Source organism: Oryx dammah, unplaced genomic scaffold (assembly GCF_014754425.2).
Source record: "Oryx dammah isolate SB20612 unplaced genomic scaffold, SCBI_Odam_1.1 HiC_scaffold_13, whole genome shotgun sequence".
Lineage (NCBI taxonomy): Eukaryota > Metazoa > Chordata > Mammalia > Artiodactyla > Bovidae > Oryx > Oryx dammah.
In genome coordinates this window covers 61,849,106-61,866,609 of record NW_024070197.1, presented here as the reverse complement: position 1 = coordinate 61,866,609, position 17,504 = coordinate 61,849,106, and the positions used below count along the sequence as shown (strand labels likewise).

The 17,504-nt window shown below is 40.6% G+C and overlaps 1 protein-coding gene across 4 annotated transcripts in view; it reads right to left on the bottom strand.

Annotated features, from left to right (window-relative positions):
• The window catches only part of LOC120872837 (craniofacial development protein 2-like), a 42,001-nt gene that overhangs the window by 13,168 nt on the left and 11,329 nt on the right, over positions 1–17,504 (bottom strand). For all 4 annotated transcript variants that reach the window (XM_040253492.1, XM_040253491.1, XM_040253494.1 and 1 more), the window contains exons 2-7: positions 17,289–17,406; positions 15,976–16,195; positions 15,547–15,671; positions 4,690–5,661; positions 4,051–4,170; positions 1,009–1,128 (exon numbers count right to left, since the gene is read on the bottom strand). In XM_040253492.1, coding sequence (XP_040109426.1) covers positions 1,009–1,128; positions 4,051–4,170; positions 4,690–5,661; positions 15,547–15,671; positions 15,976–16,195; positions 17,289–17,406 — 1,675 coding nt within the window. The remainder of the gene's footprint in view (positions 1–1,008; positions 1,129–4,050; positions 4,171–4,689; positions 5,662–15,546; positions 15,672–15,975; positions 16,196–17,288; positions 17,407–17,504) is intronic.

Below are 17,504 nucleotides of genomic sequence, written 5' to 3'. Positions count from 1 at the left end.
ACATAAGGGCTTAATGATAACTATTTACATGATCTCTGTAGCTTAGCTAGTAATGTTTCATTTAAAAAAACCGATGAGTAATAGCACAACTAAACATCCTTATCTTGGAATATTTGTTGCTGATTTGTATATGGATTTATTTTTACATGAAATGCTTTTCCCTAAAAATCCCATCTTAAATAATCCAGAAATCACCTTTTATGGTTGGGTCTACTTCCTTCCTGCTCATTAAAAGAAAAAGGAAAAGCCGACACGCAGCTTGGGAAGGGGACAGTTTGGACAGATCTCTAGCCGAGTCATTTGTTGGCAAAATATCTCAGAAGCTGTGTGTGAAAAAATACAATGTTCAGGGACTTCCCTGGTGGTCCAGTGGCTAAGACTCCTCACTCCAATGCAGGGGGCCCAGGTTCCACCCCTGGTCAGGGAACTCGATCCCACATGCTGCAACTGAGAGTTCACATGCCCCAGCTAAAGATCCTGTGCGCTGCAACTAAGACCCAACACAGCCACACACAAAAATAAAGTGTTCAACACAAATGCCAATATTTTTCCATGTAGGCAACCACTCACAAATAAAAACCTTTTTGAGATGAAATATTAAAAAAAAAAAGAATTATTTTCAAACAATATAATGATGAGAATCTGAAAACATGCTGTTTCAGCCCCAAGAGGCTATTTTTTGTCTCAGCACTCACAAAAAATATAGTTATTCTCTAACCCTCTACAAACACAACAATTGAAGTGGGAAATTCCCGGGCTGTCTACTGCATGTTCTACTCTGTGGCCAACAATATAAACCAGGACTTTGTCAGAATTAAATAAGAAGCCGATGGCTAACTTTTCTCTGCATACTCCATTTTGGCAAATATTTCAGCAAAGATAGAACAGCAGCAGAATTCCTTCTCTTAGGAAAGGAGTCATGAGAGCTACAGGGAAATGGCATCCTTATAATGAAAACATCTTCTCCAGCATGGCAGATACACCTGGGCCTAAGACTAGACTACTCACCCTGACCCAGGAGGAAGTGATGGCACAGCTGAAGGGACACTGGACTGAGGTTCTTCTTTCTCATTTTGCTTGAAGACTGATTTCCCTTCTTGAGATGTTTCACCGACTTCCTTAGAAACCCTGCACCAAGGAAGGAGACAACAAGAATACAGGAGGAATACAAAGAAAGAAAATCTAAGAAAAAGGCATAAATAACATGAAAAAAAAAAAATAAATGGGCCTTCTATAAATTCTTCCTGCTGAGTGTTATGATCAAAGTTTCCTATAACACTTCTAGATAAAGACATTACCCCTTATTAATTTAACAAATGAAACAGCAGCAGATGGAAGTCTGATGTCCCTCAAACCCCCTCCATTACTTCTGTCACATGACCGTCACCCTAAATCACAGCCCATGTGAGATCACCAAAGTAAAGCCTGAAGGGCTCTCCCACTGCACCTCACGTGCACATTAGTGCTCACGCTTAAGTCAAAGTGGCAACAGGGAGGTGGAGTAATTGGGAGGAACACACTGGCATTATTTCAAGGAGAAAAGAAACAGTATAAACAATTTGTATAAACAATATAAAAACAATATAAGCAATTCTCTAAAGAAGGCTCCTGTTCTATACCTTAAATAACCGGAAGATAAACCAGCAGTGATTTGGGAGTGGAAGAAAGCTACATGACTGAGAATCCTGTCCAATTTCAAACTGAAAAAAAATTCCCTCAATGAAACTGAGTTCTAAAGGACCAAATAAAGATTTGAATGATGCCAGAAATTTCAGATGAAGAAGGGAAATGCCTAATGCCTGCCTGTGTTACCAAGTCAGTAAACATATCTGAAATATTTTGTTCAAACGCCAATTTGTTGGAGGGTCCAAGATTACGGTCACTGTGTTACCTGGAGTGTTCAAACAGGTCATTCAGAATAATGAGAGACAAATCCTATAAATCCCAGATTTGCAAGGAATAGAAGTCTCTCTCTTTTCTCTTGTTCCTTCTAGGGTTCTTGGGATGACAACTAAATTTTCTCACTAAGAACTATCTCACTTCTGCTCACCCACACAACTGGCACAAAATAAAGACTTTGTGAGGTTTACACTAGAATCTTCAGTGGTAGGGACTTCCTTGGTGGTACAGTAGATGGGAACTGGCCTGCCAATACAGGGGACATGGGTTTGATCCTGGTCCAGGATGATTCTACCTGCTGGAGCAACTAAGCCCAGGCACTGCAACTACCGAGTGCAGAGCCACAACTGCTGCAGTTGTGGAGTGCTGAAGCACTGGGGCGTCAGTGCACCTAGAGCTTGAGCTCTCTGTGGCAACGAGAACACCATGGACCGCAACTACAGAGTGGCCTCCGCCTCCACAACTACAGGAAGCCCTTGGGCAGCGATGAAGACCCAGCACAACCAAGAACAAAATGAAAAGAAAAAAAAAAGAATCGCCACTGGAAAACACTGAAGGGTGAATTCAAACAAACATCCTGTTACTCTCCTACTCAATTCTTGGGATGGCTCAGTATTACTCAGAGAATCAAATAAAAACTCTATAGCGCCTTCTCTATGTTATATATATAAAAATACTAAGTTGAAAACTTTATTAGAAACGACTATACTCACTGGCCACTGAAAAAGAAAAAACAGATCTAGTTCACAGAACTGGTAGTAATTTTTTTCCTTAACGTATATTTTATTGAAGTATAGCTGACTTACAATGTTTCAGGTGCACAGCAAGGTGATTCAGTTGTACATGCATACGTATATTATTTTTGAAATTGTTTTCCATTATAGTTTATTACAAGATATTGACTACAGTTCCTTGTGCTATACAGTAAACCCTTGTTGCTTGCTGCATATCTATTTTTTTAATTAGAAACCTAACATGATAGTCATACTATGCGGATGACGCCTTTAAAGCAGCTCTGAATGCAGAACCCCAAGGCACACCTATGGTCTCTCTGCATAATGCACTGAGTGTGCTTAGTCCTCTCTGACATCTTCAGTCCCATGAACTGCAGCCCACCAGGCTTCTCTGTCCATGGGATTTCCCAAGCAAGAATACTGGAGTGGGCTGCCATTTCCTTCTTCAGAGGAAGCAATTCTTTACTGATAAACATTTATACCAGATTTAGAAATGTCAACAGAAAAATAAAATTTAAATAATTTTCTATGGTACAAAGATTTGATCATTTTGACTGCAGCATTTAGTGAAAGAATCTAATACAAAAGTTAAGCTGATTTTAGCCACAAGCAGCCTAACAGAGTCCACACAACAGAAATAAAGGTACCAGGAACCTTCTGCTTGTGGACTACTAATGGTACCGGACCTCACATCCCCCAAAACTGTCCCCTATGGAAGGTTGGTATGCACTGCAGTTATAAGCAGCAGCAGCAAAACGACTGAAAGGTCAGTGAGTTACCACTGGGTCACGTGTGGCCCGAATGCCTCAGAAGGTGGAGGCGAGCAGTGCTGCGCTGGGTGCAGTCCGCATTTCCCGCTCTCGGTGAGGGCCCTGACTACTCCTGCCTGCCAGCTTTACTTCTTGCAGGTAGGCTAAAAAGAAATTACTCCTTCCTCCAAAGAAAGAATTCTTGTCTTCTCAGGATAAATGATGTACTATGGAAAATATGTAGGGAGAAAAACTACCGAGTTCTTGATAATGTGCTAATAAAACTATAAGTCAGCTTTGACCTTTCTCTATTCCTATGAGATCCTTATGGGTGGAAGCAAGTACTCCACTCAAAACTTACTAAAAGTTCTGATGAACTGCTGATACTTTCATACCAAAATTATTTTTTTTTAATTAGGGCTACTACCTGTTCAACTCTGTGCCTAACAATATAAATCAGGACCTTTTTCAGAATTAACCAAAAAAACCGTGGCTAATTTATCTCTACACCCTTCATTTTGGCAAGTACTTCAGCAAAGGCACAAGAGCAGCGAAAGAATCCTTCTTTCAAGAAAGAGCCATGAAAACTATAGGCAAATAGCATCCTTGTACTGAAAACATCTTCTCCAATGTGCCAGATACACCTAGGCCTGAGACGCGGTACTCACCCTGATCCACCAGGAACTGATGACGCATTTGAAGGGACATTAGCCTGAGGTTTGCCCTTTTCAGTTTGCTTGAATACAGATTTTGCTTCTTGAGAGGTCTCACCCACTTCATTAGTCCCCCTGCATCAAAGAAGGAGACATCAAGTATAGAAGAGGGTAAATAAAAAGAAACAAAACCTATGAAAAGGGCATAAATAACAAGGAGAAAAACACTGGGCTTTCTATAAATTCTAGCTGCTGAGTTTCATGTTTAAAGTGCACTATAACAGTTGTAGAGAATAGTCCCTCTCTCCGCAAAGATCAATGCCAATGAGCAGCACTGAAAACCCAGGGCAACTAAAACAAAAATAAAATAATTTTTAAAAAGTATCTCCACTGGCTATGACTGCTTTAACCTCAAAAGATGACTTCAAACAAAGAAACAAAAAAACATAGTTACTCCCCTACCTAAGTTCTTGCGATGGATCAGTATTACTCAGAGTGTAAAATACAAACTGCTGAATCTCACATTCAAGACCACCCAAAATCTGGTTCTACTCTCTATCAGGCTTAATTTCTGTGCCCCTCCTTTCTTTTAATCTCATGAATCTATCTGTCACCTCCACTGTATAATCACAAGGTATTTGATTTAGGTCATACCTGAATGGCCGAGTCGTTTTTGGTATTATCTTCAACTTAAGCCTGAACTTTGCAATAAGGAGCTTATGATCTGAGCCACAGTCAGCTCCAGGTCTTGTTTTTGCTGACTGTACAGAGCTTCTCCATCTTTGGCGACAAATAATATAATCAATCTGATCACGGTATCGACCATCTGGTGATGTCCATGTGTAGAGACGTCTCTTGTGTTGTTGGAAAAGGGTGTTTGCTATGACCAGCCTGTTCTGGTAACAAAACTCTATTAGCCTTCGCCCTGCTTCATTCTGTACCCCGAGGCCAAATTTTCCTGTTATTCTGGGTATCTCCTGACTTCCTACTTTTGCATTCCAATCCCCTATGATGAAAAGGACATCTATTTTCGGTGTTATTTCCAAGAGGTGTTGTAGGTCTTCATAGAACCGGTAAACTTCAGGTTCTGGAGCATAGGGAGTTGGGGCATAGACTTGGATTACTGTGAGGTTGAATGGTTTGCCTTGGAAACGAACTGAAATCATTCTGTCATTTTTCAGATTGCACCCAATTACTGCATTTCGGACTCTTTTGTTAACTATGATAGCTACTCCATTTCTTCTAAGAGACTGTTGCCCACAGTAATAGATATAATGGTCATCTGAATTCAATTCGCCCATTCCTGTCCATTTTAGTTCACTGATTCCTAAGATATCGATGTTTATTCTTTCCATCTCCTGCTTCACCACATCCAATTTACCTGGATTCATAGATCTAACATTCCAGGTTCCTATGCAGTATTCTTCTTTACAGCAGCGGAGTTTACTTTCGTCACCAGTCACAACCACATTTGAACGTCGTTTCCACTTTCGCTTAGTCGATTCATTCTTACTTGAAGTATTAGTAACTGACCTCTGCTCTTCCTCAGTGGCATGTTGGCCACCTTCTGATCTGGGGGGCTCAGGTTCCGGGGACATACCAGGCCTTCCCTGTCTCCTGAGAAACCTGTATGAAGGTCAAGAAGAAATAGAACCACACATGGAACAAGTGACAGGTTAAAGTTGGTAAAAAGAGTACAAGGCTGTATATTGTCATCCTAATACAAGTCATATGCAGAGTACATCATGTGAAATGCCAAACTGGATAAATCACAAGCTGAAATCAAGATTTCCAGGAGAAATAACAACAAGCTCAGAAATACATATACCAGTCTAATGGCAGAAAGTGAGCAGGAACTAAAGAATCTCTTGAGGGTGAAAGAGGATATGAAATAGCTGACCTGAAACTTAACATTAAAATAACTAAAATTATGGCATCCAGTCCTACCACTTAATGGCAAATAGAAGAAAAAAAAGTGAAAGCTATGATAGATTTTATTTTCTTGGGTTTCAAAATCAATGTGGATGGTGACTGCAGCCATGAAATTTAAAGATACTTGCTTTCTGGAAGGAAAACTATAAGCCTAGATAGCATATTAAAAAGCAGAAGCATCCCTTTGCCAACAAAGGCCCATGTAGTCAAGCTATGATATTTCCAGTAGTCATGTACAGCATTGAGAGCTGGACCATAAGGAAGGCTGAGTGTCAAAGAATTGATGCTTTCAAATTGCAGTGCTGGAAAAGACTCTTAAGAGTACCCTGGACAGCAAGGAGATCAAAGCCATCAATCCTAAAGGAAATCAGTCCTGAATATTCATTGGAAGGACTGATGCTGAAGCTCTAATTCTTTGGCCACCTGATGTGAACAGGTAACTCATTTGAAATGACCCTGATGTTGGGAAAATGAAAGACACAAAAAAGGAGAAGCGGGGTGGGGGGTGGGGTGTAAAGCAGAAGAAGAGATGTTTAGATAGCATCACAGACTCAATGGACATGAACTTCAGCCAAGTCTGGAGAACAGGGGAGGACAGAGGAGCCTGGCGTCTGACAGTACACTGGGTTGCAATGAGTCAAACATGAACATGACTTGGCTACTGAACAACGTAACTATTCTAGTTATGTCTTCTCAGTAAAGAGAGAAGAATTAAACAAAAGAGGGAGAATTTTTATGATTACAGAATACCATTCCCCAAATATTCACTTCTTCCTTCTTGCCCAAGAAGATACTTCCCCACTTCCCACCCCCCCACCCCCGACTGATGCTGAGCTTGGATATATGACTTACTTCAATGGTCAATGACATTAACTGATGTGACAGGAAAAGAAGCTTTAAATGCATTTGCACTGTTCCACTTGCCCTTGAATACCTCTCTTCAGCCATAAGAATTTGCCTCAGGAAGCTACAGGTCCCAGATAGCTGACAGATACATGCTGCATGTCTCCACCCAACCAGCAGGTAGGAGACAAGCCTAGATTAGCTGAACCCGCGATATCTAGAAACACAGGTGTAACAAAAAAATGCTTGGTGGTATACCACTATGTTTTGGTATGGTCTGTAGCATTCCTGTAGCAACAGCTAACACATTTATAACCCATGAGTGAAAACACGAATTTCCAAGGGGCTAGGTTACTTTTTCTCATCTAGAGATGAAGTAGCACTGCTGGAGAGAATCCTTTAGTAAATTATATTTCCCAAAGATAGTTGTCATAAATTTCCCAACTCCCATGTTCTTCCAGAACCTGACACTACCCCTATGAAAGTGAGAGTATATGTCACCCCCGCCCCCCAAAACTGACTGGACTTTGTGGCTGCCGCAATTCACAGGGTTCAGTGGGAAGGGCACGACGTGATTTCTAAGACTTGCTAAGAAAAATAACAGAGCTTTCAGGTGATTCTCTTCTCAATAATGAACCTCTAAAATCCCCGTTACCACAGAAAATGTGTCTGCCTTGAGGCCACAATGCTGGAGAACACACAAGAATACTGAGAGAGAGATACGTAAGGTGTCTGTTCCAGATCCCAAGACTGAGTCTTCCTAACCCAAGCACCAGACATGGAAGTAAATAAACGTTCAAGATACTCCCAGATCCAGCCATTAACAACAACTGCAAAAGGGGCTCTGCACAAGAAACATTTAGCTAAGTCCAGCTATGCCAGAACTACAAGGAACTGTAATAGAACATGGTCTTAAGCTGCTAATTTTGGGGGTGATTCCTTATATTGCTATAGAAAAAAACTAAATGAACATACGTCCACTTTGGGCCTTAATGCAGAGTACAAGAATACTGGCTTAGAAAGCTGCTCAAAATCTCCTTGCCCTGGGCAGAATCTAGAGACCTAAGATGGTTCATGAAGAACAAGTGGAATCTTTCACTTGGAAATGATGGAATGAACACATTCTTTATTCTCCACTCTCTACCAAAACCCTACCAAATAGTGGTAATAAATTTACAGAGGTAGAACTACAAAAGGGTAAGAATAGGTGTAACAGGAGAATGATGTCAGTTAAAATTTTTTTGAAGGTAGAAAGCAAACAGACAAGTTAAAAGTTGACTGAGGTGTATGCTCTGCTCTCTCAAGCTGTAGCCATGTGGAATGGCCAATAAACAAGCCATATCCTACAAAGGCTGAGGAAATTGAGATACCAGGAACCTCTGAAGGTAGAGGAAAGGAGTGGGGCTAACACCAATTGAATGTTCATATCAGGAGCACCCTGGTCCCCGATTCCCTTCTCTAGCTCGTACCACAGGCTACTGACCCCGATCAACCAGCAGAACCCGTTCCTCTTTGTAGAAATGAAAACCACAGAAGTCCTGGACTCAATGGGCAGTGCTGATGGCGCAAGTTCCATTCTCAAAACAGACACATCAAATGGAAATGTATCTCCTCACTCTTCGTGGCACAGGAAGTCTAAAGTCTGTTTCCTGTGTCCGTGTGGCTGAGTAGTAAGACAGCGTGCTATCCAACCTCTACTGGACTCCTCCGCAACAGTAAGAAATAAACGTGTATTATGCTGCTGACTTTCACAGAACTTTCACTTGGCACAGTATATAACTCTGCAATGTGTGTGTTGACAATAATAAGAATATATTACTTTTGAATATCAAATATGTGTGAGAGTGTGTATATTTACGGGAAAAAATGATTTTCCTCCTTTATATTTGTTTCTTTGACAGACATGGGGCTGCCCTCTTCTGACAAATGACAGACAGCACGTTTTCCGGATACTCACGTGTTATTTAAAATCACCATACATTTGCTTTTAAAAAATGAAATGGGGGGGAAATTTTTTAAAAGAAAAAAAATTGTGTCAACTATATTTATAAATATTAATAAATGCATGAAATTTGATCAGAAAATTTAATGATTTCTCATGACAACAGTTATTCACCAGCCTTTATCACTGTCAAGGCAATGGCAAAGTTATAATAAATCTTCCTTAGATATTCAATGTGATACACGAGAAATAATACAAACCAAGAAAGATTTCCAGTATCTAACACTGTATTCCTAGCGGCACAGTAAACTCTTTCTGTGTATTTTTTGTAGGACTTCCAAACATTAGAGGCTCTCCATCAGTGTTCTACCACCCTCTGCTGGACAACTCAATAGTTCCCAGTGTGATTTCTGGCAGCAAAATACATTCCTAATTTACATCATCAAGATTTAATGGGTCCCAAAAATAATTATACAGGAAAGACTGTCTTTGTAATGGAGAATCCTGACAGATAGCACCTAAGCGATCTAACTCATCAGCACCAATGTCGGGTGGTAATGATGTGATATGCTGAGGACAAAGCATCATCAACGTAGTATTGATGGTCTAAAGTGATTAACATGAAGCTAACCAGGAGGATATAATGGTTATCTGAGTTAAATTCCCCCATTCCAGTCCATCATAGTTTGCCAATTCCTAGAATGTTGACGCTCACTCTTGCCATCCCATTTGACCACTTCCAATTTGCCTTGATTAATGGGCCTGACATCCCAGGTTCCTATGCAATATTGCTCTTTATAGCACCGGACCTTGCTTTTATCACCAGTCACATCCACAACTGGGTATTGTTTTTGCTTTAGCTCCATCCCTTCATTCTTTCTGGAGTTATTTCTCCACTGATCTCCAGTAGCATATTGGGCACCTACCGACCTGGGGAGTTCCTCTTTCAGTATCCTATCATTTTGCCTTTTTATACTGTTCATGGGTTTCTCAAGGCAAGAATACTGTAGTGGTTTGCCATTCCCTTCTCCAGTGGACCACATTCTGTCAGACCTCTCCACCATGACCCGCCTGTCTTGGGTGGCCCCACAGGGCATGGCTTAGTTTCACTGAGTTAGACAAGGCTGTGGTCCGTGTGATTAGATTGACTAGTTTTCTGTGATTATGGTTTGTGTGTCTGCCCTCTGATGCCTCTCACAACGCCTACTGCAAAATGGCTGTCTGAGGAGGCCTTACAAATAGCTGTGAGAAGCGAAAAGCAAAGAAGAAAAGTAAAGATATAAGCATCTGAATGCAGAGTTCCAAAGAACAGCAAGGAGAGATTAAGAAAGCATTCCTCAGAGATCAATGCAAAGAAATAGAGGAAAACAACAGAATCGGAAAGACGAGAGATCTCTTCAAGAAAATTAGAGATACCAAGGGAACATTTCATGCAAAGATGGGCTCGATGAAGGACAGAAATGGTATGGACCTAACAGAAGCAGAAGATATTAAGAAGAGGTGGCAAGAATACACAGAAGAACTGTACACAAAAGATCTTTACGACCAAGATAATCATGATGGCGTGATCACTCATCTAGAGCCAGACATCCTGGAAGGTGAAGTCAAGTGGGTCTTAGGAAGCATCACTATGAAGAAAGCTAGTGGAGGTGATGGAATTCCAGTTGACTATTTCAAATCCTGAAAGATGATGCTGTGAAAGTGCTGCACTCAATATGCCAGCAAATTTGAAAAACTCAGCAGTGGCCACAGGACTGGAAAAGGTCAGTTTTCCTTCCAATCCCAAAGAAAGACAATGCCAAAGAATGCTCAAACTACCGCACAGTTGCACTCATCTCACACACTAGTAAAGTCATGCTCAAAATTCTCCAAGCCAGGCTTTAGCAATACGTGAACGGTGAACTTCCAGATGTTCAAGCTGGTTTTAGAAAAGGCAGAGGAACCAGAGATCAAATTGCCAACATCCGCTGGATCATCAAAAAAGCAAGAAAATTCCAGAAAATTATCTATTTCTGCTTTATTGACTATGCCAAAGCCTTTGACTGTGTGGATCACAAGAAACTGTGGAAAATTCTGAAAGAGATGGGAATACCAGACCACCTGACCTGTCTCTTGAGACACCTATATGCAGGTCCCAGGAAGCAACAGTTAGAACTGGACATGGAACAACAGACTGGTTCCAAATAGGAAAAGGAGTACGTCAAGGCTGTATATTGTCACCCTGCTTATTTAAACTTACATGTAGAGTACATCATGAGAAATGCTGGGCTGGAAGAAACACAAGCTGGAATTAAGATTGCCAGGAGAAATATCAATAACCTCAGATATGCAAATGACACCACCCTTATGGCAGAAAGTGAAGAGGAACTAAAAAGCCTCTTGATGAAAGTGAAAAGAGGAGAGTGAAAAAGTTGGCTTAAAGCTCAACATTCAGAAAACGAAGATCATAGCATCTGGTCCCATCACTTCATGGGAAATAGATGGGGAAACGGGAAACAGTGTCAGACTTTATTTTGGGGGGCTTCAAAATCACTGCAGATGGTGACTGCAGCCATGAAATTAAAAGACGCTTACTCCTTGGAAGGAAAGCTATGACCGACCTAGATAGCATATTGAAAAGCAGAGACATTACTTTGCCAACAAAGGTCCGTCTAGTCAAGGCTATGGTTTTTCCAGTGGTCATGTATGGATGTGAAGTGAAGTCGCTCAAGTCATCTCTGACTCTTTGCGACCCCGTAGACTGTAGCCCACCAGGCTCCTCCATCCATGGGATTCTCCTGGCAAGAATACTGGAGTGGGTTGCCATTTCCTTCTCTAGGGGATCTTCCCGACCCAGGGATCGAACCCAGGTCTCATGCATTGCAGGCAGACGCTTTAACCTCTGAGCCACTAGGGAAGCCCCGTGGAAGTGAGAGTTGGACTGTGAAGAAGGCTGAGCACCAAAGAATTGATGCGTTTGAACTGTGGTGTTGGAAAAGACTCTTGAGAGTCCCTTGGACTGCAAGGAGATCCAACCAGTCCATTCTAAAGGAGATCAGCCCTGGGATTTCTTTGGAAGGAACGATGGTAAAGCTCAAACTCCAGTACTTTGGCTACCTCATGCGAAGAGTTGACTCACTGGAAAAGACCCTGATGCTGGGAGGGATTGGGGGCAGGAGAAGAAGGGGACGACAGAAGATGAGATAGCTGGATGGCATCACTGACTCAATGGACATGAGTTTGAGTGAACTCCGGGAGTTGGTGACGGACAGGGAGGCCTGGTGTGCTCCAATTCATGGGGTGGCAAAGAGCTGGACACGACTGAGCGATTGAACTGACCTGAATTGAACCCTGAAGAAACAATGCAACCACCAAAACTGAGATATTTTGCAACACAGATGGACTCTTAACACTAAATGCAGAGGGTAATCTTGGATTGGATGTTGGATTGGACAAGACATACAGCTCCGAAGAACATTTTGGAATAATTCTGGAAAGATCTGAGTAGAACTGTATATAAAGCTAACAAAAATGTGAACATGGAAAACTATCTGCTATTGTTCCAAGGAAGAGGTACAAAAATTTTGAATTAAAGAGTTAAAAATTTGCTAACAATTTGACAATGTCCTAATATTCAGGACATGAATAATGAACTCACTGCATTGAACACAGCATAGACCAAACTCAGGTGCTATCAAACCTGCAAGGTGCTTTAATGTGATATTAGGGTATCACTCATGTGCAGGGAGACCACATTATAGTGTGCCTGAAAATTTAGGGTTGTTTTATCAATTTAAACACAGAAATTTGATAAGCATTTCTCTGTATAAATTGTTATTTTTAACAATCATTTTATCTTCATATTTTTATTTTATAACAATCAAGTGTAACTTTTAAAATTGACAGTTCAGTAAGTAAGCGAAGAACATAAAACTGGTATTATTTTTAGTCCTAGTGGCAAAAAACCAAACCACACATTTTTGAGGAAAAAAAAAAAAGAAAAAACCCACATCTTTTCTGAATGCAGCAGCAGTAGTAAACCATATGATGCTAATGAAAGTGACTCCAAAGTGTCTCATTTCATTAACGAAGGACTAGTGAAGTCAAGGTTGGTTTTAGTCTCTGAGCCCTCATACAGTAGGCTTGGTTTTTTTATCACGTGGCACTAAAACCAGTGAGTTCTTTTCCAGTGACACCATGGCTTAAAGTATGCGGGATCTGGGTTATGATAAAGAAACTACGATAAAGTTAGCAAAGTATTTCTTCAAAGCAATTTGAAGAATGACAGTTTATTGCTGATAGGAAAATTATTTTAGTATATGTGATTTAAACATGAGTATGATATAAAGGAGTCTCTTATCCGTTTCTTGCTGACAAACATTAACTGACAGTTATCTGTCAGTGAAAATAAAAGTAGGATCATATAATATCAGATGAGATTTGAAGTTTAAGTGTTTGCAAGAATCAGTTCCAATGACACAGCTGCAGGACAGGGAAACAGTTTACATTAAGGAGTCTGTGTTAGAATATAAATCAACACACTGCTTCTTTCATTGAAAAACATCTTACTATAAAAAAACAAAAACAAAAAACCCCCATTATTCTCATCAAGGTAGTAGAACCTATGAATTATGTAAAGCTGATGCATTAAATTTAGAAGACTATATTTGATAAACTGAAAGCTGATCATAGAAGTGGATGTTATCATATATGTTGAGGTACAATGGTTATGAAGAAAGTGACCTAAGAATGATGAAATACAGAAGAAACTTATTTCTTCTGAAAGAGAAATGATATCCATATGGTCCCCAATTTAAAGATCTCAATTACACAGTAAAACATGCTGATCTATCTGCTTGGTTTGGAGGGGTTTTTTGGGTGTTTTTCTTTTTTTGGCCAAGACACCCAGCTTGCAGGATTTCAGTTCCCACAACCAGGAACTGAACCCGGGCCCTCAGCAGTTAAAGCATGGACTCCTAACATCTGGACAGTAAGGGCATTCCCAGTTTGGTATTCGTGATCATCTTAGTATTTTCACACATGGAACTGAGTCAACATATTTTTCAAAAGCAAATAAATTATAAGAGTAGGAGTGAAAGTTTAAAGCCTGAAGAACAGTTCTTATAAGTTAACACATTTCATAGAATATTCTGAGTTGTATTTTCCATATAAAAAATTCACACATAGGAAATCCCTTTTGCCCACTGAAATACAACTTAAATTTAATTATAACTTGATGGAATAAATGACTGGAACTGACTACTGATAAAGCATGGAAGATGACTTCTGAAAATACAGTTATTACTAATCAATTCATGATAGACCTAAGTCAAATCACTGTGCCAGCAGGAACTTCATGTGTTATCTAGCTGTATCTTACAGATCTGCTGTTTTCGTATTATAATTTTAAATAAATGGGGAAGAGGAAATTCTAGGCATGTGGCTCTCATCCAGAACAGCCAAGAGTATTAAGACTATACTGCTTTTCTAAACTAGTAACAAACCTATGAATCGCTTGAAAAAATAATATCGAAATAGTAACAGAATCAAACTTCTCTAGAAATGTGGCATGGTCAGCTTTCATAAGCTGGGTAATTTCAGCCAGTAATGAGTGGGAGGATTATTCCAAGTATTCTGGGGAAGGGGTGGAGATGTCCAGGAGCTGGGCCCCACCCACTTTCTGGTCTTCTGACAGTGCCTTGGAACTGTCATGGCACCTCTGGGTATGTCACTTAGCTTGCTGCCTGAGGATCAAGGTCCAGTGGAAGTTGACTTGTCTGCCATATTGAACCCATCTGATTTTAATTGGTTTATGTGGTATCCTTGGTCTACGTCTCTTAGTACTTTTAATTGTCACCTGACTCAAAGGTTTGGGGGGGGTGGATTATACACGAAAAAGTTGGGGACCTTCCTGATAGCTCAGTGGGTAAAGAATCTGCCTGCAAGGCAGAAGACCCTGGTTCTATTCTTGGGTTGGGAAGATCTGCTGGGGAAGGGATAGGCTACCCACTCCAATATTCTTGGGCTTCCCTTGTGGCTCAGCTGATGAAGAACCTGCTGCAATGTGGGAGACCAGCATTCTAGCCCTGGGTTGGGAAGATCCCCTGGAGAAGGGAAAGGCTACCCACTCCAGTATTTTGGCTGGAGAATCCAATGGGCTGTGTAGTCCATGGGGATGCAGAGAGTCGGACACAACTGAGCCACTTTCATTTTTCACATAGCCCAATTTTAAGGAAAGTAATAAAGGGAGAAATTGCCAAAGTCACAATGCATGGCAACAAGTAGGTGGAACCAAATATGTAATGCTAAACTCTTACATTTTTTTGTTTCTATTTAGTCATCCACTTCATACTACCTCCAAACTACATTATCATATGTTAAAGGACCATTCTCATGTTCCCTGATAATTAATGGAACCACTGTTGAGTTCTAACAGAAAAGAACCTTGAGTTCTAATAGAATTCTTCCAAACTATTTAGATGGGTTGGTACAAGGACAGATGTCTAACCCCATTTAAAAAGATGTTCCATTTAGGTGGTTAAGAATCCACCTTGCAACGCAGGGTTTGACTCCTGGCCTAGGAAGATCCCACATCCCACAAAGCAACTAAGCCTTATCTCCCAAACAAGAGAAGCCACCCCAACGAGGAGCCCGTGCACCTCAACTAGAAAGGAGCTCCTGCTTGCCTTAAGTAGAGAAGGCTCAGGTGCAGCGATGAAGACCCAGTGCAGCCAATAAACGAACAGTCAATATTACTAAAAGAAGGATGTTCCTTTTTAAAAGAACCAGGCTGAAGTTTGTAAATGTCATCCTACCTGACTTTTTCACCAGCAGTATCAAACACCTTGGTGACTTTAACTCCTTCTGGTTCTTCAGGTTTCTCTTGCTCTTCTGCTTTGACCACTTTACTTGAAGCCATCTCTTTATTCTCCTCTCCTGTCTATGAAAAAGAAGTGCATTAAGTTCAATACAAAATGAAAACTAAAGTTCCACTCAAACATGTTGTTCCTGGCAATTCTTAACATTTGTTTCATCTCCAAACACTTAAATTCTCACTGAAAATTGATTAGAAAATCTTATGTTTCCTCCCATAGGGAATACTTTGCTTTTCACTTGGTAGGATTAATATTAAAAGGCCGCTAGTTTGATTTCTGTTGTTAAGCCTCAAACCTGAGTTCGCAAATTTTAAAAAGTCTACCTGGGGAATTTCTGAAAAACATTCATCGCTTCAACTATTAACTTACTTTAACTTGTGTACTCGCAGGCACTTCCGCTTTTGGTTCGACGTCACTGACGGAGCTGGCCAACATGTCCTCCTCCTCCTCTTCCCTGGCACCCTCTAACTCAGCGCCTTCTGCCTGCTCTGCAGCCGCATCTTCCTTCTCACTAATACTCCCTCCGGATTCCCTGTTGGCATCCTCCTCGTCCTCGTGTTGTGGTGAGAGGCCACTGTGTTTTCTCTTCCTAATCACCATCACAAGGAAAAAGCAAAATAAATGGGCAAAATAATTTCAGGTATCCCTTCCTGAATTCCAAACATAATGTTGTAAACCTCAGAAAACTTTAAATCAGGGACTACTGATTAACACACAGGACACAGTGAGTGTGAGAGGTAAGCTGAGATTCTGTGGAAGAAAAAAAGAACCCAACTCGTACAGTTAGCATTTTCCCAAAACACTTAGAACCAAAATATATGCTGTTCTACTTCTGAGTTAGGACTAGCTATTCTCACCAAGAAAACACCCAAAATCACTTCACAGAATCAGTATGTTCAAGAAGAGAGCTCTGAGAACATACATACACCAGATATTTTTGACTTTTGAGATTGACTGATGAGAGAGACTAACGAGAGCCTCAGATTTATCCAGACTGTCTCTTCCTAGGGTTCTCACTGGGTGAGGAATGGGGAGCCTTGTTTCTTGAATATTTTCTGAAGATAGCAAAAATGGAATACAGAAAAACTCAAGGATAAAAGCACTGAAACCAAGATTAAATTGCTTAATGCTATTCTGACTTCAAATCAATCACCTAATACTCAAAATTCTTTTTCTACAATCACTTTTTAATGTCCAGGAAGACTTCTATTGAAAGGTTCCCTTATCTGACTTAAATAACTTGAGAAACTTCATAATTTCACAAAGCAACAAAGGCTAGGGATGGGGTACATTATTTTTTCTAGTAATTGAGTCTTTCTCACCCCTCCTTTTTTTTCCATTTGACACATCACACAGCTTCTAGGATCTTAGTTCCCTAACCAGGGACTGAACCCAGGCCATGGCATTGGAAGCACAGAGTCCTAACCACTAGATAGCCAGAGGATTTCTAAGTTTTTCATTTTAAATCAGGCACACTTATTACATATAAATTTTTTTTAGGTTAAAGCTCATTTTTAAAGCTTCCCAGAGAATAATTAAATCCTAAAATGTCACCAAATATTTCCCTCAATGAGAAAAGGTTAGAAATTCTAGCAGCAAGAAATCTGTCATCAGACCAATCCCAGTAATCTGGATGGCTGTGTCAACAGCTGCTGACTTCAGGGCCTTGAGGGCAGCATCACCTGGCCAGAACGCTCTCAGCCTTTCTTTTTGTCCCTTTGGTTTTCTGTGAATCCTCTTCAGCAGCCATTTCACCTTCCTTCACTAATTCATTTACAGCGTCTTCATGACACTCTCCACCTGAAATCACATAAGAAGGTGGTCAGAAAGACAGAAGTGAAAGTTTTTGGCATCAAGATGACACATTTTCACTCAGAAAAAAGTCTAGTGCTTTCCTC